The sequence below is a fragment of the Corvus cornix genome, chromosome 2 (assembly GCF_000738735.6).
Source record: "Corvus cornix cornix isolate S_Up_H32 chromosome 2, ASM73873v5, whole genome shotgun sequence".
NCBI lineage: Eukaryota > Metazoa > Chordata > Aves > Passeriformes > Corvidae > Corvus > Corvus cornix.
This window is the reverse complement of record NC_046333.1, coordinates 142,872,427-142,897,957: the sequence shown is the minus strand read 5'-3', so window position 1 is coordinate 142,897,957 and position 25,531 is coordinate 142,872,427. Positions and strand designations below refer to the sequence as shown.

Sequence of the window (25,531 nt, the reverse complement as noted above, 5' to 3'; positions counted from 1 at the left end):
AAAAAAAAGGAAATTCTGAAACCATGTGAAAACAATAAAATTGATTGGGATGACATGAAGTGCAGGGAAATGGACCAAAGCTTCCCAAATTGATACTCATGGAAATAGTAAGATCTCATTTCCTTTCATGAAATGATGTTGTCAACTTTCTAGGGAATTCCTAGTAGTATATTTGAATATATCCCCTAAATAGTGTTGCTTCTTTGTCCCATAAGATAGCAAAACAAAATATAATATATAACTCTTTTTTCACCAAAAAGTGAAATCACAGAAAGTTTCACTCACACCTCTATAATTCCTTAGACTTGAACCATTGAGAATCTGAGACTATGACTGAACCCAGCCACACTCAGGCTCCTCTGAGAAGAAGTTTAGAAAGCAGAGGGGTCCTTTCTGCACCTTGTGACTCAACAGGAGGGCTTCTCTAATGAACTTTGAAGCTCTCACTCTCTCCTGTGACACCACCACAATGAGGAAATATTTCACACGGTGTTGTATTCCAGGCTTCCACCAAAAACATAATTAGCTATCATGATTAAAAGCCTGTTTTATCTGTGAAACATGTTATGACATTCCACATTTTTCCCATTTCAGATTTCAGAATAAACTACTGTAGGTTTTCAGCAGACGAAAGTTACCTTTAACTGGTGGCTCTGCAAATTTCAGTGAAATTACCTGAAATCCCAGCATGATACACTCCAGTCCTGCATCTACCAGGACCGAATTTTCCTTTTGTTTTTGCAGATGGAAATCATGTAATGTTTCTTTTAATATAGTAGGGGTATCTGAAAATTCAACCTCCCTAATCCAATCCTTATTATTCACCATTTCATTTTCCTAAGAGTGAAAGCAATATTGGGAGCTTCAAGGCTGGTAGTCAGGGCCATGTGCTACTCCAAACAGCAGGTCATTGCAACGGCAGTGGGATTTTCACAGTGTCTCAGGCTGGAGCACAGTTTAGGGCGGGGCAAATGACAGGCAAAGGAGGCTTACAGTGTGTGAAGGGCTGGCAGTGGTGTGTGTGTGGGCAGTGGACCCTGATGGGGTGGAGCAGGTGACATGAATCCCAATGGCTCCCATTGCAATTCCTATTAATTCAAGATGGTCACGGACCTTGATGCCATGGCAGCTTTTGTGAACCCCAGGATGTAAAAGTGTAATTGTCAAGAAAGTCAAGTTTACCTCCAGAAGCTCAAATGTGGCAAGAAGGTCTCCTCCTGAAAGACTTCCACAGTGCACTGGGTGGTAACAAAGTTTTGGTGGTTCATAGTTTTGATGAGCAAGTCTCACCACAGGGGCAGCCACTGTAGACCCAATATATTCTGCCTTACCCTAAATAAAGGAGAATACAGGGGTCAAATGCATTTGCATTTCACAACAGTCATAGGAGCCAAGATGATGGAGAGCTTAGTATTTATGAAAAAACCTTCTCCTGAAGGAAAGGCCCTGGTAAGATACAAGGCAGCTGTGAAAAGGAAGAGCTGAGTACTTATTAGCTCTTGAGAGTATCCAAAATTTCTAGCTCTATATTCAGTCAGTGAGACTGCGTCAGAATCTGCATGGTCTTGACCCAGACTTAGATACAATATTTACAGTTGTATTCAAGGGACCTGGGGGAAAGATGCTTCTGATTTCTGCAAGCTGGTCTTTGGCAGCAAGATTCACTTGGGGAAAATACAAGGCCACATCTTTGCAAGGACATGCAGTGAATCTCAGGGCTGCTCTCAGATGTTAAACTGCAAACCACAGTAGCACTGAGCTCTATTCAGCCAGGTGATCCATTTAAAGCCTACTCAGTGATTCAGCTTTGCTTCCACGCTTGCAGTAGCATGTAGGAGCCCAGGTTTTTTAGTGAGAAGAATTTTGAGCTTACCACTGCGTCATCATCGTACAGCTCGATGACAATCTCTGGTGGGAACTGGGCAATCTCCTCTTTGTCACCATGAAGGACGATGCTGTTGAAGAGCAGCGTCTGGTTCCAGGTGGGAGATAATGTCTGAGAAATGATCTAATGGAAGAGAGGAAATGTTTAATGAGCTGTCTGGTTGGCTGTCCTTCAGCAGGACATGCTCATCTGCTGATGACATCCTTTCCCACAGCCTGAACAATGCCACAACTGAGACATCCCATTTTTTCAGCACCTCCTCCTAGTCGGAGGAATATGACTCTTTCACTTTGAGGCTGGTATCTCCAATTTCTCCATTTCCCTGTTTGCCTCACAAATCCCTGGCAAGCATATCAATACATGACAACCAGTCTGTGTAGACAAACTTCATTATTAAAGTTAGAGGAAAGCTGTTGGTTTAGGAAAGCAGGCACATGCCAAGTCCTATTAAAATAAACCCTTTGCCATAACTGAGGCCAGTTTTCACTTTTCCAGGGCACATTTTTAAAATCTTATTTTTAGTTCTGTGTAATGACACTTAACACTTTATGAAAAAAAAATATATTTTCATGAATCACTCAAAATAAATTGGAAATTTTTAATTTGTTGTAATTTGAATTAGGTGGATGCTTATAGCATTTCATCATAGACAATGTTTTAACTGTCTAGGCAGAAAATATATTTAACAAAGATAACATTTAAAGTGGAAAAATGTGCCAACTTCAAAATGACTCATAACTTGTTATCATTCTTTTGAATGGAAATAAGGCTCTACTACCATTTATTGGCACTTAGCTGACACACTTATGAAAACATGCAAGGTATCAGCTGCAATATTTTATTCAGGGGGTGAATAAACTTAACACTTCTGTGCCTATAAACCACTATTTTTCCTGGGCCAAATTCTATTTTCCAGAATCTGGTGCATCCAGACGCAAATTTAATTGGATTCATTCACCATCTTCTATTAGAAGTTAAAATCACATTATGGGAAAAAATCAATTAATAACCCTGAGGCAAAAGTAGCACAAGCAGGCATTTACAACTTAGAGAAAGGTTTTTATTTCTTGCTCCCTTTGGCACATGTAACAGAACTTGCTTTGTAACAGAATAAGTTGTCAGAGGAATTTTAGAATTAATTAAATTAAAACAGTCATCTGTGAAGTTTTGGAGGGAGGGGCTGGATGGGAGGGTTAAATACTTTTTGTGAAGCAAGATCATATTTGGCTCAGCAAATTCTGTTTGTGGCATCATTGTCAGAATTCCTGCCCAATTTTAACTCCAGGGTAGTTGTAAAGAGCTCAGGATCTTTGAAAGCCAGTCTTCATGTTCTGTGAGAGACCGTCCTTGTGCTCACTTTCCTGGGCTGTACTTCAACTGTTCTTGCTGAAACTCTGTAGAAGTTTCCACTTCTCTCTAGAGGCCCCACAGGACACCATTTGATCCCTGGAGTTTCCTGAGGGAGATTGGAGACCATTCCCTATGGGCATATTTTAGCACCCTTTAAGTCTCCCACCTCTCTGTTTTCAGCTCATTTCCATCTTAGTGCTCTAAAACCACCAGTGTGCTTTGCCACATTCCATCACAAAGCCATGCTGGCTCACATGGCTACAGAAGCCATAGAAAGGTCTTCACTCTGCTCAATGACTGAATGAGCAGTGTGAGCCATTCCACTAGCCATTTCCATGGCTAGTGGAAAAGAGAGCCATGAGGGTTCATCCTTATATCCACCTTTATACCTAGCAATGATGACAGTCCAAATTTAAAACATGTAAAAAAAGATGTGAAGAAAGGTACACTTGCTCCGAAGTCCCAATAGTCCCAGAGAATTTGATATCTGAGCTAAAATAAACTAGTACTGCTGCACCTCTTATTAGAGTAGTGAGTAACATGTAAACTTTTGCCTTGTTTGCAGTGGACTCTCAGGATCTGGTCTTTAACAGCAGGCATCTAACTTTTCTTGCTAGGTGCCTCCTTACAAAACCAAGGTTTTCCCTTTTCATAGCTTAATTGTAAAAAAAAAAAAAAACCAAAACCAAAACCAAAAAAGCTTTTAGTCACCAAAAGAGACTTTGGAACTTACTTTTGTGGTCTGGCAGCGTGATGTGAAGGTAACCTTTGCAAAAGGATCAGAAAGTCCAGTGCTGTCAGCGGCAATGAGCCCCCTTGCCTGATACATGTGGGCTCTCAGCTGGAAGAGGTGCGGGGCTACATCATGACAGAGAAAACAGTAGCATCAGCTCCGTGGAAATAGCGCAGCACATGGGTAGGAGGGCAAGATGCATCAGCTGCTGTCCAACCAGGATCTGACAAGGGGTACTGTTGCTAGTGCTGTCTCACTGAAGAAACACCTGAGACACTCAGAAGTTGTGCAAGACGTCTGAATTCACTTAAAATCAGTTATGTAGGTCTCTACTGCAAGGCTATTAAGTGCCAATTTTTATCTCCCATCACTCTTTTATCTACTAGGTGTTCTATGCATCATCAGGAGAACTGAGGGATGCTTCCTCTGCAAGGAGACAGATCCATGGGACAGGGAACAGAAAATGCAAGCAAACAAGTTCTTTCTTTCCCTGACATCTACAAAGTGTCCATGGCAAAACTGATGACTTGGCAATGACGCCAGCCTTTTCTGATGGGAAGAAACAAAGCCATTATCATCTTAGAACAGTTGCTTTACATAGGGGTTGTGCCACACTGTGAACTAGTGCTTTTGAGGCCATTTCTCTTAATTGTTAATATGGAGAAGGAAGAATGTCTTACTTTTATACAGCAGGCAAGCAGGTGAGGGCACCACACTGTGCCCTGAGCTGGTGTTAGATGGTAATTCAATCTCATATCCTACAGGCAAATTCTCCATGGCACTGTGGGCATAGCTGGTAGGTCCAAGCCATAGGTAGATGTCCACCTTTGCCTGCACAGGCCAGCCCTGTGGGCGCTTGCCTGGAAGCTTAAGAAAAAATCCAACATCACCAACAAGCTCAAGAGAGACGGCTGGATGCTGAGTCTCATCAAGCCAGAGTGAAACAAAGCACCATTCTCTGAGCTGATATACTGATAAATGGCATTTCTCCACAGTGAGTGGCCCCTGAGACGCATTTAGCACAAGAAACTTCTGTGATTCTTAGGGCAGGAATTAGTAGTTTGCTCAACTAACAGTCTATGTAAACTGCATACTGCCTAATATGCAGAGGTTGTGCAGGCTACCTTATAGCTGCACACATATAAGTGCTATCTTATGCCCTACTTTGCCCAGACTTCAGCCCACTTTCCATTTTATGCAGTTTTGCTAGTCTCCAGTACTTAGTCCCATGTACTAAAAATATTACTCCATTGGGCAGGTCAGAAAACATTTCCACTGTAAAATGTTACTAGGCTTGACCTATTATTTCCTTTTTCTTCCTTCCCACTTCATCTAGATCTGCTAAGTTCAGAGTTTAGTATTGTCTGTTCCTAAGGTAGTTCTTAATACTGAAGGGGCTGGATAGTTAGTTGAGGAGTATTTTATTTCATGCAGGCAAGTAGCACTTTGCTTAGCAAGTAGTACTTTGCTTAGCAAGCAGTACTTTGCTTAGCAAGTACCTATGGCAAGTATGTCAGGATCTTAGATGTTTTTATCTGCTCTTTAGCTGTGCTTTATGGGAGTATTCCCAGAAGTCCAAGGTGAAAAACCACTAAAATGTCATTATATGAAGTTACTGTTGTCTGGAGCATTTGGGTTTTTCCTGATTGTCACAGTGGCAATTACACTGCACAGTATTCCACTCTAGGTACTACCAGTCCCCCTGCCTTTGTAGGAGTATATCCACTAGGGCTTTCCTTCAACATGAATAATCCCATAACAGTATTTTGGACATATATTGCACAAACTTATGCATGTTTTAAATAGAAAGTATAAATAATTCCTGTATTACCCCTGAATACCTAGGTTTCCTAGCTGAGTGCTTATCTCTCACCAGTCTGCTCGCAGACTTTCATGTGCTGCATTCTGACGTTTTTGCCAGCAAAGAGGCTGAACCTTTTCTATTTGTTTATGTATACAGACATCGATAAACAATGTTCTATACTTGCCATAAGAAGCAGTAAGGGAATTAATTGCTCATACATCTAAAGCCTGGCAATGATACAGTGCTTAAAGAATGACAAGCATAAATGTAAGAAGCAAATACTAATAAATGGCAGATACAAATCTGTACATATTTTTACACTACAAAGATGAATCTGTAAAATATCATCCCTGGAAGAAATTTGAATATCTAATGCCCCCCAGGCATTACCTGTGTTTGCAGAGTGCCAAAGACTTACTTTCAGGAAATGAGTTTTAATCTTCCCACAGTCCTTGCCTCTCTGCTCTTTCGCTGGGGAGTAGAGTATGCTTTTTGCTGGGACTCTTGCATATGCAACTCTTTTGTTGTTGCTGATCATCCAGATGAACACATCAGGCACTGTATTCTGCGGCTGTTAAACAAAGAATATTGAACTAAAACTGAATTTTTTCTGTGAGCCACCACCATTGTATTTTTGTTGAAACACTCTGATGCCCTCATGGCTCCTGTGGAGTGGCAGATGTGCACCTGAACTAAAAGAGGCTGTCACTTCATGCTTTGCAGTCCACACCTCCATGTCTAATTACAGCTGAAGGTAAAGAGCTTTGTAGAGTGATTAAGGAGCACCCACCTCATAAATCGTTTTAGGAGAAACTAAAATTAAGGATCTGGGTATAACTCTGTCCCAGGAAATAACTTAACCACAGACCACATAAGTAACTACCACAGAAATACCATCAACTTCATTACACCAGCAAACCAAAAAGGACCAGGACCAAACTCAAACATTGGCATATGATCATCTTTTCTGCTTGTGACGATGCTCAGTGAGATTACCTTGCCCTGTCCCAAATAATGTTTCCCCAAGCAAAGCTTCAGTGAGGTTTGAAACAAAGACCAGCCAAGGGGCTGTTCCCCGGAGGAACTGTAAGCAGGATTACTCTGTTTTTGGAAGGAAGAGAATTTGTGTGTAGGATGCAACCATGCCGCTGTGCCACTTGGTCTCTGAGCCAGGGAACAGCCATGGCCCTGTTTGGTTTGTGAGCACAGGCAGCTCTCAGAGGCACAGCTCTCCAGTGGCTGGCTTTTGGCCCAACCAAATAAATAAATTCTTCTGTTATTCTCAAGCTAAATAATATAGACACCCCTGAGCTCATCTAAGTCCAAATCCAAACAGGTGTCCATACAGGTGGAGACATGAGTTCAGATCAGAAAGTTGGCTTCTCCAAGCCACAAGGTATCGGATGACCTTATTATAAAAAATATATCTGTGATGCATCCTCTCCATACCACACAGCCCAGCCTTTCCTATCCCGGTTTGATAACAGGTCCACTCAATGCAAAACAGGATTGGGTCCAGATATCTGAAGGAGAACTCTTTGGATAACCAAGCCAGGATTTATTAATCACATGGGATTATGAAAATTAAAGCCAAGTCTTGGATTTTAATTTTTTCTGAATTCTGTGTGGATTACCTCATCAACCAAGAAACGAATTTTATCTATAAAGCTCTGAGTCTCACGAATCATTTCATCTAGTGGCATCTTCTTTTTCTGCTGCTGAACAATTCCCTTGGCATCACTGGACATTGCTTCCTGCAGTCAGGAAAGACAATAAATACTTTTCATCTGTTATCAAGTAGTTTGAACTGGAAGAGAAACAGTCTTTGATTCAAGTCAAAAAGAGAAGATGGAGACACTTTGTTCAATGTTTCTTTGTCACAACAGAAACAGATAAACTCTTTGGAGCTGGATAACACAAAAAGTGAATGTCCTCCGTTTGGTCTTTGTGTGTATACTGCATGTATGGAAGTCCCCAAAAACATGTGATTGCCACCTGGAATTACTGGGCCTTAATCCTGCCAGAAGGCACAACCTTTTGTCCTACAAGCAGTAAAAAAAGCTAATAAATACTCAGATGACCTCCATCCAGTTTTGTTTCTTCTCACTGGTTCCCTGGAGGAGATTACTAGGTCCAGGAATATCAAATGCCAGACTTTACTAGTCTTGAGGTTCAGCAGCACCACAGTAGTTAAATGTCTAACAGCAGTGTAAATTTGGTGCTTTTCCACTAAACTCAGCATCATGCCATTTTAAGATGCATGGACAAGAACAATAATCTTATTATTATAATGTCTTATTTGTATTTAAAAGCAACATCTTTGGATTCGTTTTAGTGTATCTGACAACTCTTCATTAAGCACAGTGGGATTTATTAAAAAATATGCTCATGGATACTATATTCATATGAATTACAAAGCATTCCCATATGGTGGAATCAAACAAAAAATAAAATGTCTACAACCAGTGTGCTTTCAGTAATCATCATTACATCAATGCTTATAGGAAAAGAACACACATACCAACTCTTGCTTGAACAGCATGAGCCTCTTTTTGTCCAAAGCAGTGTAGTTCAACCCTTTGGGCTTCTTTTCAGCAATGACCATGAACGCCCTAGGACACATGAATAGCAGGTTTTATAAATCTGTTATTTTTTTTAAGTGAGAATCCTAATGTGCTAAAATACATTGGAATGTTCTATGTCTGCTGCAGTACATGAAGCAGAAGACAAAGATGCTGAAAATCTCTAAAATATTATGCAACTATAAGATTCAAAGAAAAGAATCCAAAACCTCTGCACCACACTTCAGAGAAATGGGTTAATAATATCTAGAAATAAGGGGTTATACCTATTTTGAGCCCAATCATGTCATTTGATACAGAGCCCACTGGATCCATACCAATATGTGGCATCCTTTGTCTTTATATTAACCTTGTCTTTTTATTTTTTACAGTGTATCTATCACACACTTTATTAAATCCTACTTATCACATATACAACGTATTCTTAGAGTCCTGAAAGCCAAAATAATATGACAATGATTGGCAATTGTCTATTGTCAGTTCTGAATATGGAAAATAGCAATAAATATTTTCTCAGTCTAAATAGAAACTGTAATTTGGGAAGGCCTTTACTTTTACAGAAGAATAAATAAAATATATATCTCAGTAAGTTTACTGTACTTTCTAAAAATTATCATCAGTTTCCTTGCCTAGCCTTGAATTTGTAGCCAGCATTAAATTTGATTTTCTGTATGCATCTAGTAAATGTTATTACCTGCTTTGATTGATAAAACCATTTAGGGTCTTCTTCATTTTCTCCTCAGCTGCAGTCTCTGAAATCTTGATCAAGTCCTTTACTTGCTCTAATGATTCTTCCTATGAAAAACACATGAGAAAGCCATTATGCACAGGAGGGCACTCTGTCATTCTGTCGGTGTTACAGCACCATTTATGACTAGCAGGAATGAGGGAGGCTCATTCAAAGGGAAACTTTGTGGCCTGACAGAAAGAACCTTTGATATATCACTATACTTGAAGTGCACAGAGAAAAGACATAATATATTTTGACCTTTTCCCAGTCTTTCCAATTACTAGTCCAAGCTATTACTGCTTGGAGCAACTTTGTGTTCTTACTTCTTTGAGGAAGATCAATCAGTGAGAAACATTATCTGTTAGGTAGGAGAAAAAAAGCTAGTTCTTCTTGGTTCTGTTTCTAACCCTGCTGCTTAACTTTAGCAAGCTGCTGGAGTTAACATCTTAAACTTCAGTGGTCACCTAAATCCATATGTAAGGTCCATCACAAAACCTGCTGTTGTCCATGAGGAATGGAGTCTGTTCTCACAAGCTAAAATAAATAGCTGGATTTCCAGCAGGGCCTGTGGGGGTTCAGGTGCACTGACAAACATATCTCTCCACATTTGTATATTCAGTTGTTTAATTTTCAAATACCTGGATTCAAAACTTAGGCTTATAAGTCATTGTATTCTCCTGATACAACCTTGCATAAGTATGACTTCAGTGTCACTGCTCACGAGATATATATGGATAAATGAGGGATGAATCAGACTCTTAATCTCAGTGCCCCACATTAAAATATTCAGCATTAGGAGTCACTTTTAAAAAAACCAAACAGCAAAACCTACATTCTTGAGACTGTTGATAGTCAACTTTAAACAAGGGCAGGAAAAAACCATCATTATGGGAGAGCACTATGACTAGGACATCAGAGTGACTGCCCTTAAGATAATATGCCATTCTGTCTCTGTCAATGTTTTAGGAAAACTAAGAGCAAATACTGTCCTTCAAGGAGTGCCCAGCATAAATATATGGCAAGAAGACATTAGAGGAAGAGCCATAGGAGACAGAATTGCTCTGTATCTCATATTTTAATTGTTTGAATGTTTTTACAAAGAATAAAACATTGCTGAGGAAAGAATGCAGACCTACAGCCGAAAAAATAGAGTTGTGGTCAGGAATACTTGGGCAGCTTTAATAGTTCAAAGCAATTTGGGGGGAGAAAAAAGGAAAGGGTTAATATCAGCTACTTTCTCACAAAATTAACAACAAGGAATGCAGCTGGGCAAAATTTTGAAGGCCAGATTTGGGAAATGTGGCCTCTCACTGCTATACTTTACTGAGTACAGGAGCCTGGGAGGATGGTTGCCACTTACCAGGTGATCTGCCATTTTCTCAAGAGTGTTGGAGGAGTACAGCCGGAAGGTCTGGTTGCCCCAGTAGCTCTTTACACAGGTACAGGGCTTCCTCTCATCATATGGCAGGTACTGGTAGTTCCTGTGAAAACAAAGGTAGGGAACAGATCATGAAGACGACAGAGCAGTTCAAGGGGAGGCAGAGCAAAGAAAAATTGTTTGGTGCTCTCACAGCACAGAAACTGTAGACGCAACAGGATGTGTTCTCACGAACTGACAAGTAAATCCTGGAAAGAGCAAACACAAACATCACTTATGCTGTGAGATCCCCGAGAAAAGGTTTGAGATCAATGGATCTACTTTCAGTGCTTTCCAGGGTGGGAGAAAAGCCAGACAAAAAGGCATGCAGAGAGGTTCTGAAATACTATTAATGGTGGGAAGCCACGAGGGAAAAAGGAACAAAGACTAATATCTGATCACCTCTCCAAAAGCAATGGTTCCACACACTGCACAGTGGGAGAGGCATGGCAGAGTCTCAACACCACATTACTTCCACAAGACGCTCTTTTTCAGAGTTTGTGGAGACTGACATTCCCTATCAGAAACTGATCTGCAAGGCCCTGCTTAGTAAAAGTAGTACCAAACTCATAATAACTCAGTGATAAAATGGATCCACTGCTCTCTCTTTTTGCACTGTTGATCTCAGGTCCAAGTTGTCATATTGACTCTTCTTGTAACTCTGCTTTGTGTGCTCAGCTGCATGAGTGACTTGCACTGAAAAAAAATGAGCAGGATGCCAGCATAACCAGAGTCTCTGCAGACCTGCCACAAAGCTTGATGTTTTGATTAGAGCTGTAATAGGTACTATGTCAAGTCCATATATCTGATAAGCACATTGTCCTCCTTTATATAAATACTACAGCCTCATGAAACTTAATTGCTTGGCCACACTGGATTTAACAATAGAGGAATAGAGGTCTCCTCATTTTCCATACCAATGGTGGGACAGTGGAGACCTTTTTAATGTGTATGAACATCTGCAAACCACTTCACGCTCTTCTGGCCATGGCTCTAATGGCCTCAGATAGTCTCAGTGATTTCAGGTAGAACTGGTCACATGTGTTTCATCATCAAACCAAGACCATGGAAATCAAATCACTTGTTGTTCTTGAGTGTCATATCAATGACTCCAAACTTCCACACACCCCTAAGAGGTTTATGTGTGAATTTTTTCCACTTAAGAAGATTAATATCTTCTCTGTAACTTCATTTTAGTGCCCCATGTGATATCAAAAGAGAGAGAATTTTCCATTTACTTTCTCCTCAATAACCTACTACAAAGTGAGAATTACCCATTGAATTTGGTGCACAGCAGAGCTACACAGGCCTTGGGCATCATTAATTTTGGTGCTTCCATAAAAGAGAAAATCAATTCAACTATCTCCCAGGGCCTGAACATATTAACCTGAAATTCATAGAGCTTATGAGCTTTTTCATTGGATTTACTAAGACGAGTATATAGCCATAAAAAAATTCAAATGGAAAACTGAAATTTCATGTCTATTATTCCCACTATGACAATTTTGAGGAATTTGAATTTTTTCAGTGTTATCTTACCTTTAGTATATAAGTTTTGACATAAATGTGGAAAACTCCTGGCAGTATTATGGGGTCTGCTTTAGAAGCCTTATTGCTTTGCCTGATCCTTTAATTAGTTAGTGGTTTTAATCTCCAAAATATACTCTTCTTTTTGTTTTCCATTATTCATTTATGAATCTAAAATGCAGTTTATCTAAACTACTGAATATCCCATTAAATACTGATTAATACTAAAAATATCCAGTGGTGAGACCAGTAAGATGCCATTATAAGAAGACAATGAAAAACTCATTAATTGGTATCTGTGGCTGGCCAAGCTGTTTTAAATAGCACAGGAGGGAAAAAAATATGCAGCATTCTACATAAATTTGAGGAAAAGGGATCTTTAATGAGAGAAAACTTTATTAATACGGGAGCAAGCCAAGAAGCAAATAGCTGATTTGAAGAGTGATTCATTCTTTTATAACAGTTCTTTAAATCTAAATTCTTGTTAAGGGAAAACTAAAAAATCCCAGCTTCTCTCAGGGAGGATAATAATGCTCTGCATGCACCCAAATCTGCAGTTCTGTTAACAAGGAAAGGCAACAATCCTTCTATCAAGCACTGAGGTTTTTTCCCTCTTTTTTTTTACTTGCTGCAAAACCAAAATTTTTTACCATGATATTGTCATTCTTGTTTTCTTTCACAAGTTCTTATTTAATCTAAGTGAGCCATTGACTGCAGAAAAGAATGAAAGTGCTTTTTAAATTTAGAGATATCCAGAAACCAGACAGATCCAGGTTGATATTTTCTTCCTGGTCCTTGTATCTGTAGACTGCTTGGCCTTCTAAAGAAAGAGGTACCATCTAGTCTTGGCAGTCACCTATATCAGGGATTGTTCTACCTACCAAAGCGATAAAGAAAATATTTCTTTTTATTAGCATCTTTCGAATGAATTAAACCTTTGTGATTCTGTTTATAAACAAGGCTATTTAGAAGAACTGTTCTGCATGTTTTCTTCCATTGCTCCATTTCTTTTCTCAAGGACTATTTCCTCCTACTTCTGTTACTACTTGCTGTTTAAGTCTGTATCTGTAATTATTAGCTCTGGAAAGTGTTCTGGGAAGTTGAATTTGCCTTGACCAGATGTCAATATTTCACATGTGGTACTGTGCTTCTGGAGCTGGACACTGGCTGGATGTTACTTGTGATCACAGTGTGGGACCCTAAACCAGGGATGGCACTGAAGTTGTGTTTTCCTGTAGCTTTTCAATGTACAGTTGGTGTAACACAGCCCTTTTAGAAAGGGTTCAAGAGCCCAAGATTAGATGAGTATAAAATGGCTCAGAGCCTGTTCACTTCAGTGAAGACTAAAAAATTTACTGTTGTGAGAGATGTAATTGAGGACCTAAAAGCCTCCATTTCACACAAACTCTTTAATTCTGCCAAGGTTCCTCAATGAGTCCCACAGGATTATAAAATAAGAACCAGAGTCCTACATGACGTTTTTGAAACACAGATCCTCACCTGTTCCCACCTGTGATCAGTGGCTTCTCGGGAGGTGTGGTAGATATCAGGGGTACTCCAAGGTCATGAGAAATGTCATCTTCCCCCTCATGCAGAAGGCTTTCTTCTGCTTCTCCATTATGTGTCTTCTTTTTCCCTCCAGCTCCTGCTGACACCCCATCAGTAGTACTTCCAAAGTTACCTAGAGACCCAGGGTTACAGGAGATGTCTAACTTGGAGGTGGTAAACATGAATGGGTTTAAAAAAAGAAAACAACCAGTCATACCAGTGGGAAATCTTTGTCCCCTCCTGTTCATTTAGCTGTTTTAACCACACCACAGTTTATAAAGGTTGTGACAGGTTATGTTTGTCTGTGGAATGTCAGGTGCCAGGACAGTGTTTCCTTACCTGTCCCATGTGATATATACCTAGGATATCACATCACTAACTGATGTGATCCTCTGGTTGCTGGGCCCCAGGACCTCCAGCTTTTGCTAAAGAAATTCAGAAACCAAAACAATACTGCTGTTGATATTTCTATACTCCAGAGCCCTGATATGGCATTGATTTACACAGAAAATGTATGTTTTCTTCAAACATATGGATGATCATTTCAAAGTTTAGTCTCAGAAGTGATAAACTCTTTTTCAGACAAGTAAATTTTGTATAGTAGGGTTGCAGAGTTAGTAATTACAATGCTTTGAGGCCTCAGCTTCAAGCCTAATGCCAGACAACTCTGCTAATGATACAATCATCTTCCCGAAAAGGATTTTGCTTTAAAGGGCAATTAGCACTGGGAAAGAGGTACATCCATCAAACTGATAATTACAGATTTTAAAAGAGACAGGCAGAAAACAATCCCTGCAAGAGAAGAGTGTACTGAATCACCCCATATGACCTCCTGATCTGAATTGTTGGTTCAGCCTTTTGTGTAAATAATGACAACTTGCCAAGTTTGGATCCAAATTTCCACTACACAGGTAGCTAATAGATGTTCAGGTCCAGAATTCAGAGCCAGATTCATCTTCAGTATTAATTCTGACAAGAATCAATATCGTTTCTTGCCCAACTATTTAAATGAGTTTCTTGTCATTCTCAGCTCAGCTTCCTGCTAAGTTTCAGCAGGAATCAGTATCACTCCTTGATTCCCGTTTGTCACGGCATCTCTCCCTGCACACATAGCCTTACAGCTGAGCACAGTCATGGACGCGAGCAAAGACTGAAAGTGTCAGGGTGCTACCGTGCACCTGGGCTCTTGCTGGGTCTGGTACAGAGATAATCAAACCCCTGCAAGGGAAACGAGACCAATTTCTCTCTTAAGAGAAAGTTCTTCTGCTTTGAAAATATGCACTCAATGTTCATGAAAATGTCTTCATTTTCTCTTCAGTCTGCTTCCATGGACAACCTAGCTCCATGATGAGGAGCACATGGAGTACGGTCCTGCTTTCCACTGGAAGAGGAAAGGACTTACCAGGAGAATGTTAGGACAAGCTGGTGCATTCAATTTGAGTCTTGGCTGTACATCACCCCCCTGCCCCACTCCAGACCCACAGATAATTAATGGGATTGGCCAATACAATGGACAGGGATCCTTTCCAAAAAGGGCTCCCTCACAGCCAGGGACTAATTGCAATGGACACCACAGAATGAACTCTGCCTGAAGTAAATTATGTGAGTTTGATCTCACATAAGAGGCTAAATACTGGCTAAGTTGCTGTATATAGTCGATGAGAGGATTTGTATTAATACAGGGCATTTGGGGCATAAGACAGCATCAGTATGCTCAGCTTGACAGTTATCCAGAGAAATGATAATCAGGGTTTAACTCAAATGTAAGCTCTACTCTGAAGCTGACTCCTGAACCCTGAGACACACCAGTCAGTAACACCTATCATCCCATTGCTCCTGAGGCTCCCTCTCTGCTTTGGGTAAGACCATAACACACTTACCGACAGAAACCTCAAAGGTTATTGGCTTGTCCCCAAACTTCCTATCAATCATTGTGGCTTCAAAAAATGTCCCAAACAGAAGGAATTCCTCAAATTTCTCTTCATAGATCTATTGGAGAAGAAGGAGGAAAATGTTGGCATTTATTTTACCGTTTACTATTTCTTAAAGGACAAAGGAAAAGCGTAATGGTCTTTTGTGGAGTTTTAAGGCTCTGCTGGGCTCTGTTTACACCTATTGGAGACCCAGCATCTGCTTGTCCCTGGGATGGACTCTCAATCAAGGAGGACCAGCTAACACTTCTGATGCTCTTGGGTCATTAACAAAAAAGCTATTAGGCCCAAGCCAAGACTAAGCTCAAAGGTGACATACTTTATGGTTTGAGTTCTCCCCAGATTTACACCCCAGGTGCTGCCATCTTCCCATCCAAACCCTTCTCATTTCACAAGTGCAAACTGAGGCCCATTAGGCAAGATCAGCAGTAGCTTCTTCTGCAATGTGTGTGAGGCAATGAATGAAACATCATCTCTACATGAATATTTGTTTCCCTGTCTTCTGCAAAGCAGAAAAACTTTTTGACACAGTCCATGATCTCTGCATTTTGAAAAACCTCTGCTATACACAGCAAAAGAGCATAGGTCTTCAGTGAAAGGATTAGCAGCATCATATAAAGTCAACAGCACAAACAGAGTGCAGCTCCAGAGTAACTTTAGCTTTTTATACTTTTCCAGTATGAAATCCAGAACATAGGGTGTCTAATAAAGCTGAGGCTCAGAGACTACGACACACGCATCTATCTCCCATTATAAAAAAACCAAATTTTAATATCTTCTTGCTGTTGGACTAGGTCAATAAAGTTGTGCTGTGGGGATGGATAATTTGCCTCTGTTGTCTTGGAGGGTCTATGAGACATTTTTCACATTATTGGTAATGTCTCCAGTTCCTGCTTTTCCTTTCGGAGTTGTAATACAATTACTGTCTATTGTAGCACGAAATATTGCTGAATGTCAAAACCAAAAGAATATCAAGCATCACTGTATCATGTTGTTGCCTTTTATTCCTTCTCTATTTGAAACTGAGACACAGCAGCTGGAAATAAATCCTTATTATTACTATTAATGTTTTTTGGTGTTACAGCAGGGTTTGTTTCCCTACCTGGGGTATTTAGCCAGGACCTAAGACCATAGTGTCTGAGCTACTCATAATGGATTTATTGCATATAAAGGAAAATTTATATGGAAATAAAGGTCTTTGAATGTCACCTCTATTACAGTCTTCAGAGAAGAACTGAGGGACAGAGGTAATTTACAACTATATGAGTAAATAAGTAAGAGCGGGGCACAGGTTCACACAACTGGCTTGCAATTGCCCATGCCAGTTCTCTGCTAACACACTCCTTGACCCACTCCAGCCAGCCCTCATGCCAGAAGTGCCAGGGCACATGCCAAGAAAAAGCACTTCTCAAGGCTAGGCCTCAAGACCAAAGAATAATTGCTCCTCTCCTATTTACTTGTAGAGATGGAGTTGAAAGACCAAGAATCAGAAGTAATGAAGGACACATATCTTAAGAAGTGAGCTAGAACTCGCACTACAAAAGCCAAAGTTTTGATCAATGATATAGATTCACAGAATCATCAAGGTTGGAAAAGACTTCTGAGATCATCAAGTCCAAATTTGACTGAACCTGCTCATTGAACTATGTCACAAAACACCACATCTACTCATTTTTTGAACACTTCCAGCAATGGTGACTCCACCACTTCCCTGGGGAACCTGTTCCAATGCTTAACCACTCTTTCAGCGAAGACATTTTTCCTAATATCCAACCTGAACCTCCCCTGGCACAACTCATGGCCATTTCCCCTTGTCCTATTGCTAGCTGACTGGGAGAAGAGGCCAACCTCCACCTCACCACAACCTCCTTTCAGGCAGTTGTCATAGATACACAAAAATGAGAGGAAAATTGGTTATGAGAATATTTTTTTCCTATTTATTGGGTTAAAAAAAAGAGCTTGCTTATGCAGTAATTGCTGTTGCTCCCAGACAGTGACGTGGTGGAGCAGAGAATCAAAGCTCAAACACTGGCCCTGCTCCCAAGCCCACACGCCCTGCCACAACTGTCCAACCTACTCAAAGCACCATAGTGCAGATCTTCCCATGATGTAATCCTATACAACAGATGGAATTAGGCAAACATCAATTAACACTGTTTGAAACTGAGAACATAATTTTCAGCTCTTCTTCTAAAGAGATTATCAACCTAACACTAACACCACATTGGCAATGTAATATTAAAGGAAGAGACTAAATCAGGCTAGACTGCATCTATCTCTCTGCATTTGCACAAAATCTATGTCAGTGATTCTCTATTGACTTCAATTGACAACCATGGGTTTTCTTGGATGAATGCAGGAAGTCAGGCTTTATAATTCCCAGCTGCCCACACTGGCTGTCTAGCAGATATTAAGTTAGATAAGTGTCTAGTAGGAACATGTGGATGCAGCTAGTGCAAAAAGAATAATAGGACAGAAGACTAAGTTTTATGAACACCAAATCTTACTTGATAGTTTTTTGACTTACAGGTACACACTAAACGCTGCATTTGTGCTGTATTATTATGGGGAGGTCCCAAGAATGTGGAACCATGGAGAAACCAGGGAGCACAAAAGGCAGTATTATATGGCCTGACCCCAAACACACACACCAGTGCTGTTCTTGGAGGTTTACCGACACGTGACAACCATTCTCTTGATATCATACTGACCTCTAAAGGTACATCAAAAGGCTCAACTTCCACTTCAGTTGAGTTCATCTTGTCTGAAGGAGAAGCTGACTTTCGGTCCTCTCCTGCTTTCTCAGTTTTGTCTTTTCCTTTGAGTGCTTTGAAGTCTTTATCTTTAGATGACAATTTGATATCCTTGATAATGCTTGAAAACTTCGACTCACGGGCTCCCCCTGAAAGTATCTCCACAGCAATCTCAAGGAAGAGACGTCCCCTGAAGGAGACCCCTTCTCCAAAACCTTCATTCAGCTCTTGGTGGTCATCAATGAGGCTGTGGTTCCTGGGTGAGCCATAGAGATTGATCCAGGCAGGCCCAAAGGTAGGCAAAAATCCTGGAGATAAAGTACCTTTTGTGGCTTTTCTGTTAGGTGTTAGCATGCTCTCCTCACTGTCTGCTCCAAGAAATCTTGCCTCTAATGCCCCAAAAGCCAAACCTGGACCCATTTCTGTGCAGTTGGGGATCACTTCACACAGAGCACTGCTTTGCAGGGCAATTCTTAGACACCAAAGAACCTCTGCCAATACCCAAGCGACTCTGCTGGTTTGGAGCTCTTTCTCAGAAGGTCATGGTACCACACGTGCTGGGCAGGAGGTCTATTGCATCTCTTGAAAAAAGAGCTTGCCGCTGCAGGCTAAGGGCTGGGACATGATGGGAGAGGATAGAAGCTTTCTCCTTTAGTTCAAATTGTTTCCAAGTCTGTGTCACTCAGTTTATATGAATTTTTCTTTTATTTTCTGATTAAGGACTCAGATACACATTTGAATTGGCAGGTTTAAGGAGTCACTGTGCCTTCGCTGAGCTGTGATAATTGACCATGTTCTACACATAGGTCACACAACATCAACAAGGCTATACATGCAGACTCAAACATCTGTGAAAAGACTCCAGATAGCGAGCCTCTCCTCACACAGAGGATAACACACTAGCTCACAGTGCCTCCCTGGGCTGTGATAGCGCCCAGCTGAGCCTTACCTAAACACTTTGCTTCCAGTGGGTAGATCAAAAACACAAGCCCACTCTGCCATTGATTTTTAGTGATTTTCATTTTGTGGCTTCATTGCTCAGCAGAAACTCACATGAACTATAAACTTACATCAGTCATCCCCTGTGGATTAGAGTAGACTATTGCCACAGCCACAAAGATGGTACCAAAGTAGGCAGCAGCCCTTTAACAAGAACAACGTCATACCCTCCATGCACTGAGCACAGTGTAATATAATGTGAAATTAAGCAACAGAAGGTGTATCAGAACCAACACTTTAACTCTGGATATTCCTAAAATAGGATTAGCCAGTGCCAAGATCCCATGCAAGTAGATTTTATCTTAGGGGCATATCCTGGAACAGACATTTTCCCCTTTACCTTTGTCACCATCTTGTTCATTTGATATTTTCTTCAGATCAATGAAATGGGTGGCTAAGGCCACATCATTCATGCTGCCTTCATCCCAGACCTGGATTTTGACTCTTCGACAGAGTGGAGGGAACATTTCTTTGAAGATAATCTGTTCATGCCACATGGGATCTGCACAGTTCTTTTGCACTGTTGTCCGGCCCTGAAATGAAAGTCCAGCAAACTTAACTCCAGAGGGGTTGAACTCTGGAGAAGGCAAGGAGTACAGCAGAAATTGTGCTTAGCAACATCTCTCTGGCCATTTCTAAAGTACAAATAACCTATCTTGAAAGTACTTTGGCTTTTCTATTAGCTTGTTCATTTTGCCCTCCATATCTAATAAAAGACCACATTATGGCTAAAGATTTCTCACTGGAAAACAGCAGAGCCTGGAATAAAATCTAACTCTTCAGGATCGTTATCCACTAAAAGTATCTGTAAAACCAGACTTTGGCATTTCTGCTACAAACTTCACATCTTCAAATGTCTTTTAAAATATCTGGGTAGTGGTGATGCAGCGCAGTTTTTCTCATAAAAGACTAAATTCATTACAGGTGCCAGGCTGCATGTGTCAATGGGATTACTTTAAATGAGGCAATTTATCTAGCATAAAATATGATTATTGTGGTTCATGTTCTGGACATATGCCTATGTGCAGGAGGTGTAGGTCCTGGAGCTATTCCTCCAAACCTAAGGAGATGGCAGGACTGTATCACAGTCTGTGCAGTCACTGGCCATGGCATGACTTCTGCTTTCACATTAGCTGGGGAGAACTGAGTCAGAAAACCCACCAACGCTGCCTATAAAACCATATTTTGCACACCAGTGTCCGAACTCACATCAGTGACCCATTACTATGTCTTTGTTAGCCCTCTATTGAACCTGAAGGTACTGCATGTGTTTGCCTGTTTTAACCCACAGTAGTATAAGAAGTAGTACTTTGCAATTTGGATCCATGACAAAACACGCAATCAGCATCAAGAGCCTTGTTCTCATGCCTGAAATATTTGGAAAGGACTGACTGGAGCTGTCCCTAAATTTTCCTTGCACACAGAAAGCATTGCTGGCTTAAAATAGTTTCCATTTTGATCCTTTGTTTATTTACACCAATAATCAAGACAGGCTCCCTGATACAGTGTCTCATGGGTGTACCCCAGGGGAACCAGGCCCGTGGACCTCCTCTACACTCCTCTTCCACCAGAGTCAGAAGCCCCTCTAAGCAGTAATCTGTCACACCATGTTTGATGCTGAAGTTGCTCTAGGAGCAATGAAGCCAGGCAACACTGTGCCACACTGCTAGAATGCTTACTCCACCCACAGGAAAGCTGAGAAGGTCCTGAATTTCAGAGTAATTCAGAAATCAATGCACAGCTCTGAAACTCTGATTGAACCATCCTCACTGATTTCAGCCCCGCTTCCTTATCTCACTCTAGGGAGACCAGAACATAGCACTTACCTAATACCGTGCTGGGTAAATCACTGTCTTGTAACTCAATGTTTTAGTAACAGTGCTACAGAATTCTCTTTCCCCTCCTGCTGCCTGCCTCTAACCTACTGCTGTGAGGCTGATGCTAGATCTGCTGGCATTAAGTGCCTCCATGACTTTATTTCTGCATAATTTAAGAACTGAACAATTTCTGATGACCAAGATACATGTTTTACCTAATTTATGTAACTACAAGTTAAAGGACATCAGCATAATCACCTGCCTGTAGCACAGCTAATAGGAAAGAAAGCCTACTTTTGTGATCAAGAGGATCCCAATTACCATTTGACCTGCAAACATGACCACCACATAGGGATCCACAAGGTCCTTACTGTCGCCTATGAATGCTTTGGTGACATTGGCCATGATGCTAGAGTTCATCTTCGGAAGTCCTTCTGCTTTGTAAATTCTCACATAAAATCTGGCCCATGGTCTTTCAGATGGAAAGCCTTTGGGGATCAAGAGATTCCTGAAAGGAAAAGAGAAGCCATTTTCTTAAAATTGAAAACTTGGACAATGAAATGATATTTTTTCCAACAGCATTGTGACCTTGAGTTAGCACGCACCTGAGAAGACACAAAAAGGTGTATGAATTTGCTTTTTCATTTGAACCAAAAAATATATATTTTTACCACTAGAAAATGATATGGCATTACTCAGAAAACTTGTCTATGTGATATAGAATCAGGTCCAGTCAGATGAAGTTCTCAGGACCTTGTTCAGTAAATTCTGAATATCTTAAAGGACAGAGATTTCCCACTCTCTTCGGGCCCCTGTTACATTTGACCATCTCCATGGTAAAAAAAAATCTTTTCTGAAATTCCTTTGTTCTTGCCTGCCTCCAAAGCCCTCATCCTTCTACTGAAAAGAGCCACTCATCTGAAAAGAGCCTGTCTCTGCTCTCTTCATGTATTATACCCCTTTGAGTGCTCTTCTTTAGGCTCAAAAAACCAACTGCCACCTCCCTTCCCCATAGACCTTGTGCTCCAGTCCTCCATCAGCTTGGTGACTTTCCACAGACTAGGTCCAGGATGTCAGCACTGACCAGAAACATTGCTTCAGTAAAATTTAAATTATGCTGGTAGCATATTTACCACCTTGAACTTCTGTATTTTACAAGGAGAATGATAATGGACTTGAGCTTATTTAAGGATATGGAGATATCCATACACACGCATCCGAGAGTGGAGAAGGAATAGGCTTTCCTCATATTTTTTCTTCTTGCTTCACTGCTTTAAGAAATCATTAGTTGGTTTCAGATCAATGAACCTTCTGTCAGGGGTAATTTGTAACTTAGCCAACAGGACTTGGTCAATTCTATCAGCTGCAGAGAAGTGACCCTAACATGCCCTTCAATTTAGATGAGAGGACTGTAAAAACTCTCTTTGAGCATGTGAGAACAGCCAAGTGTACAGTGTTATCCTGCTATTAACCCCACGTTAAAAAGGAAAGGACTGAAATGAGGACAGAGGACTATTGAGGCACCTAGTAAGGAAGAAAGCAGTTAAAAAAAAAAACAACAAAACCCCCCAAAAAATTATTGCAGTACTTTTCAATCTGTTCCTCAGTATCAGCTGTTTTCTGTGTAGCTTGTATTGCATCACCTTTCCCAGTCACACTGATGTCACACTTCAGGTACCCCTTGGCTCCTGTCCTAATGTCAGCAGGGTCTGTGAGAAGTGCCCACTTGTCACAAAACTGATGACCTGTAAGAAGGACAAGCTTAAACACTCAAATAGAGGACATAAAAAAATGCAAATATTTTCCTCTTCACTCCCAGAAAAGGTACATCCAACAACGTTTGTTCTGTTGGGGGGATTGTGCTGAAGTGTACTGATATACCAGACACTTCTAGAGAGTCCAAAATGTTGTGTGATCAAAAAGGCAAGCGAAGGATTGATCCAGAGCTTGTGAGAAACAAGCTCATTTTCATCAATGTTTACTGAGATCAATGACTAAAGACCAGTAGAAGGCTGGGTGAGATTTCAGCAGTTGAACTAAAGCTTTATGAGGAAAGGCCACCTCTTTGACGAGAACTGTCTGAAGATCTCAGAACTCTGTGGCAGCAAAACCCTTGCTGGGTGCTGTGGCCACCGTAACACTGGAAGTCAGCTGAGAAAGGAAGGAAGGAGAGTGGACAGCCGTCAGAGGAAGAAGAATTAGCCAGAAGCAGGTTAAGCTCCACCTTTCAAGGGGGAAAACGTACAAGGCAATTCACCCACAACAGCCCTTTCTGTAACCCTACTTCAAGAACCCTGAGAAAGACCCTAAGATTATATGTTAAGTCCTTGGATGTCACCTTGGGTGGGTAAAGGAGTGGGAAGGAGAGACCACAGTGTATCTGGGATATGAGCTCAAGATCAACCCTCAAACATCACCCTCCTGTTAGAGTGTGAGCAGGAGGTATGGGGCAGAATTCAGAGACTAACATAGCCTGAGCACGTATGTAGACTGCTCACTTCAGATAGGCCATTTCTCTCCACTGACTCTTACAGAAACTCTGCAGAGAAGGTAGCCTGAATGACTCTACACTCTTCCTGTAACTTTGACATCTACGGCAAGTGGCCTAAATATGTTCTTTCCCAAAGACAAAGAAGAGACTGTGTCCTTGAGTAATTATGGAAGAGAAAAAGGTACATGTTTAGTGGATGGTTGTAAAAAAAACCACCAAAAGAGAGGTAGGTGATCTTTTCTTAGCCTCTAATTTCAGAAAGCACTGAACACCTCTGAAGATGAAAGGTCAAGTGGACCCATGGTCACCTCTTTGTCATCTTCTCTCTCCTGTTATGATCTGTTCCTCCTCTTGTCTTGTGCTCTCCTCACCATTACTTGAACTCTCCATCCTGCTCTCCCTCCCTCTGCTCCTTCTACCCCAACACAGGTGGCAGAGCTTTGGATGCTCGTAACAAATGAGTGCAGTTCAGTTTTGTAGAACACTCAGCTGCCCACTCTGATCACTTAAAGCAATGCCATCCTTGAAAAGTGCTACCCACCAAGGGACAGGTTGCCAAGGTGTTTTCAGTATTGAACTTCTTTCCAACAGTTTTGCTGGTACTCTGCTCTCCAAATAGGAAAACAACCCTCCCAAAAGCTTTAAGTTGGTGTAAACCACAACCACCTCAGTGGAAAAGCAGCATATCTCCCTCTCCTCTCCTTCCCTGCCTCACAAACCACTTAAAAGACAAAAAGGGCAGAAAATGCACCACTCACCTGGTTGAAGGTACACTGTACCCAGATCCACTTTAAAGGAGCCTATCAGCACACTCCCAATCAGTTTATTGTGCATAACCTGTTTGAAAAAGGCTTATTAAAGAATGTCACTATCTCTCTTCCCAGTCAGCATAAGAAAGAGCATCCAAACAAAGATCACATTTGGTTCAGAGGCAATAAGCAGCAACATCCAGCACCACCCAAAACTGGGGGCACATAGCCACAGCAAATACAGCAAGTATTTGAAATATGTTCTTTACCCAACATTGTGCCAATTTAGAAAACAATATAATTGCATCTGAGTGGAATCACACATGACCATCCCAGGTCCCTGGGTATAGAGAACAGGAATTAGATGGACGTTCCTTCAGAGCAGATGCAGTTATATTACTTACCCTGCCAGTTTTAAATAAATCATAATGAATATAAACACATGGGACATAATTGGTTTCACACTAGGCTGCAGAAAACTTATCACTTTCTGTGCAATAGCTGAATTGCCATAAAAACTGAGTACACTCAGAGGAGAAAGAATTTAAGTGTTTCTTGGCAACATTTTGATGTGCACATAAACCAAGAGACTCAATTCTAGTCTACCCCCCACAACATTAATGAAATCGGAGAAGTGATATAGATGTAAATTAGATGGCAAGCAGGCCCCAGCGAGTCTGTGTCCGTATTCTTCCTGCCAAGTAATTAATTTAATTCAAATTTAATTAATAATTTTCAATTGCCATGATTCCCAGACCTATGTATTTCCGTGTCTGGTTTTCAAATACTTGCATGTGGTTCACTTTACAGACAAGGCAGAGGCTAGCAACATCTTCTAAGGGAAGATTTCCTCTAGAACTGTATTTCTCACAAAATGCGTCTCAGCTGGTTTCAAAATAGCTTAAAAGGTTGAAACCTATTCCTTGGTTGTGGAAAAGCCTCTGAAAGAGGCTGAATTTTCTGGAACACCTTGGTCAAATTGCAAAGAGAAACTAAGCTCATTCAACTCCACAGAAGCTAAATCCAAATATTGAAAGTAAACAATCAAGCCTCCGACAGCATTTCAGGAATCTGGAATACATCACATCTTCTCTTTGGACCTACACATCATAAATAAGGATACTTCTAGATAGGAAGACTTCTGCAATTTTGCACTGGATTTGTTATGTGAATTTATTTTCTACACTTTTCAAGAGCAGGAAACATACATTTCAA

General features: G+C 40.8%; 1 protein-coding gene across 1 annotated transcript in view; it reads right to left on the bottom strand.

The window, feature by feature from the left end:
• The window catches only part of FER1L6 (fer-1 like family member 6), a 66,728-nt gene that overhangs the window by 27,525 nt on the left and 13,672 nt on the right, over positions 1 to 25,531 (bottom strand). The window contains exons 7-22 of the mRNA XM_039550254.1: positions 24,326 to 24,404; positions 22,665 to 22,821; positions 21,398 to 21,584; positions 19,600 to 19,792; positions 18,219 to 18,568; positions 15,457 to 15,565; positions 13,529 to 13,709; positions 10,445 to 10,565; positions 9,049 to 9,149; positions 8,294 to 8,384; positions 7,407 to 7,526; positions 6,191 to 6,343; positions 4,649 to 4,835; positions 3,969 to 4,093; positions 1,874 to 2,008; positions 1,183 to 1,332 (exon numbers count right to left, since the gene is read on the bottom strand). Of these exons, the coding sequence (XP_039406188.1) occupies positions 1,183 to 1,332; positions 1,874 to 2,008; positions 3,969 to 4,093; positions 4,649 to 4,835; positions 6,191 to 6,343; positions 7,407 to 7,526; positions 8,294 to 8,384; positions 9,049 to 9,149; positions 10,445 to 10,565; positions 13,529 to 13,709; positions 15,457 to 15,565; positions 18,219 to 18,568; positions 19,600 to 19,792; positions 21,398 to 21,584; positions 22,665 to 22,821; positions 24,326 to 24,404 (2,439 nt within the window). The remainder of the gene's footprint in view (positions 1 to 1,182; positions 1,333 to 1,873; positions 2,009 to 3,968; positions 4,094 to 4,648; positions 4,836 to 6,190; positions 6,344 to 7,406; positions 7,527 to 8,293; positions 8,385 to 9,048; positions 9,150 to 10,444; positions 10,566 to 13,528; positions 13,710 to 15,456; positions 15,566 to 18,218; positions 18,569 to 19,599; positions 19,793 to 21,397; positions 21,585 to 22,664; positions 22,822 to 24,325; positions 24,405 to 25,531) is intronic.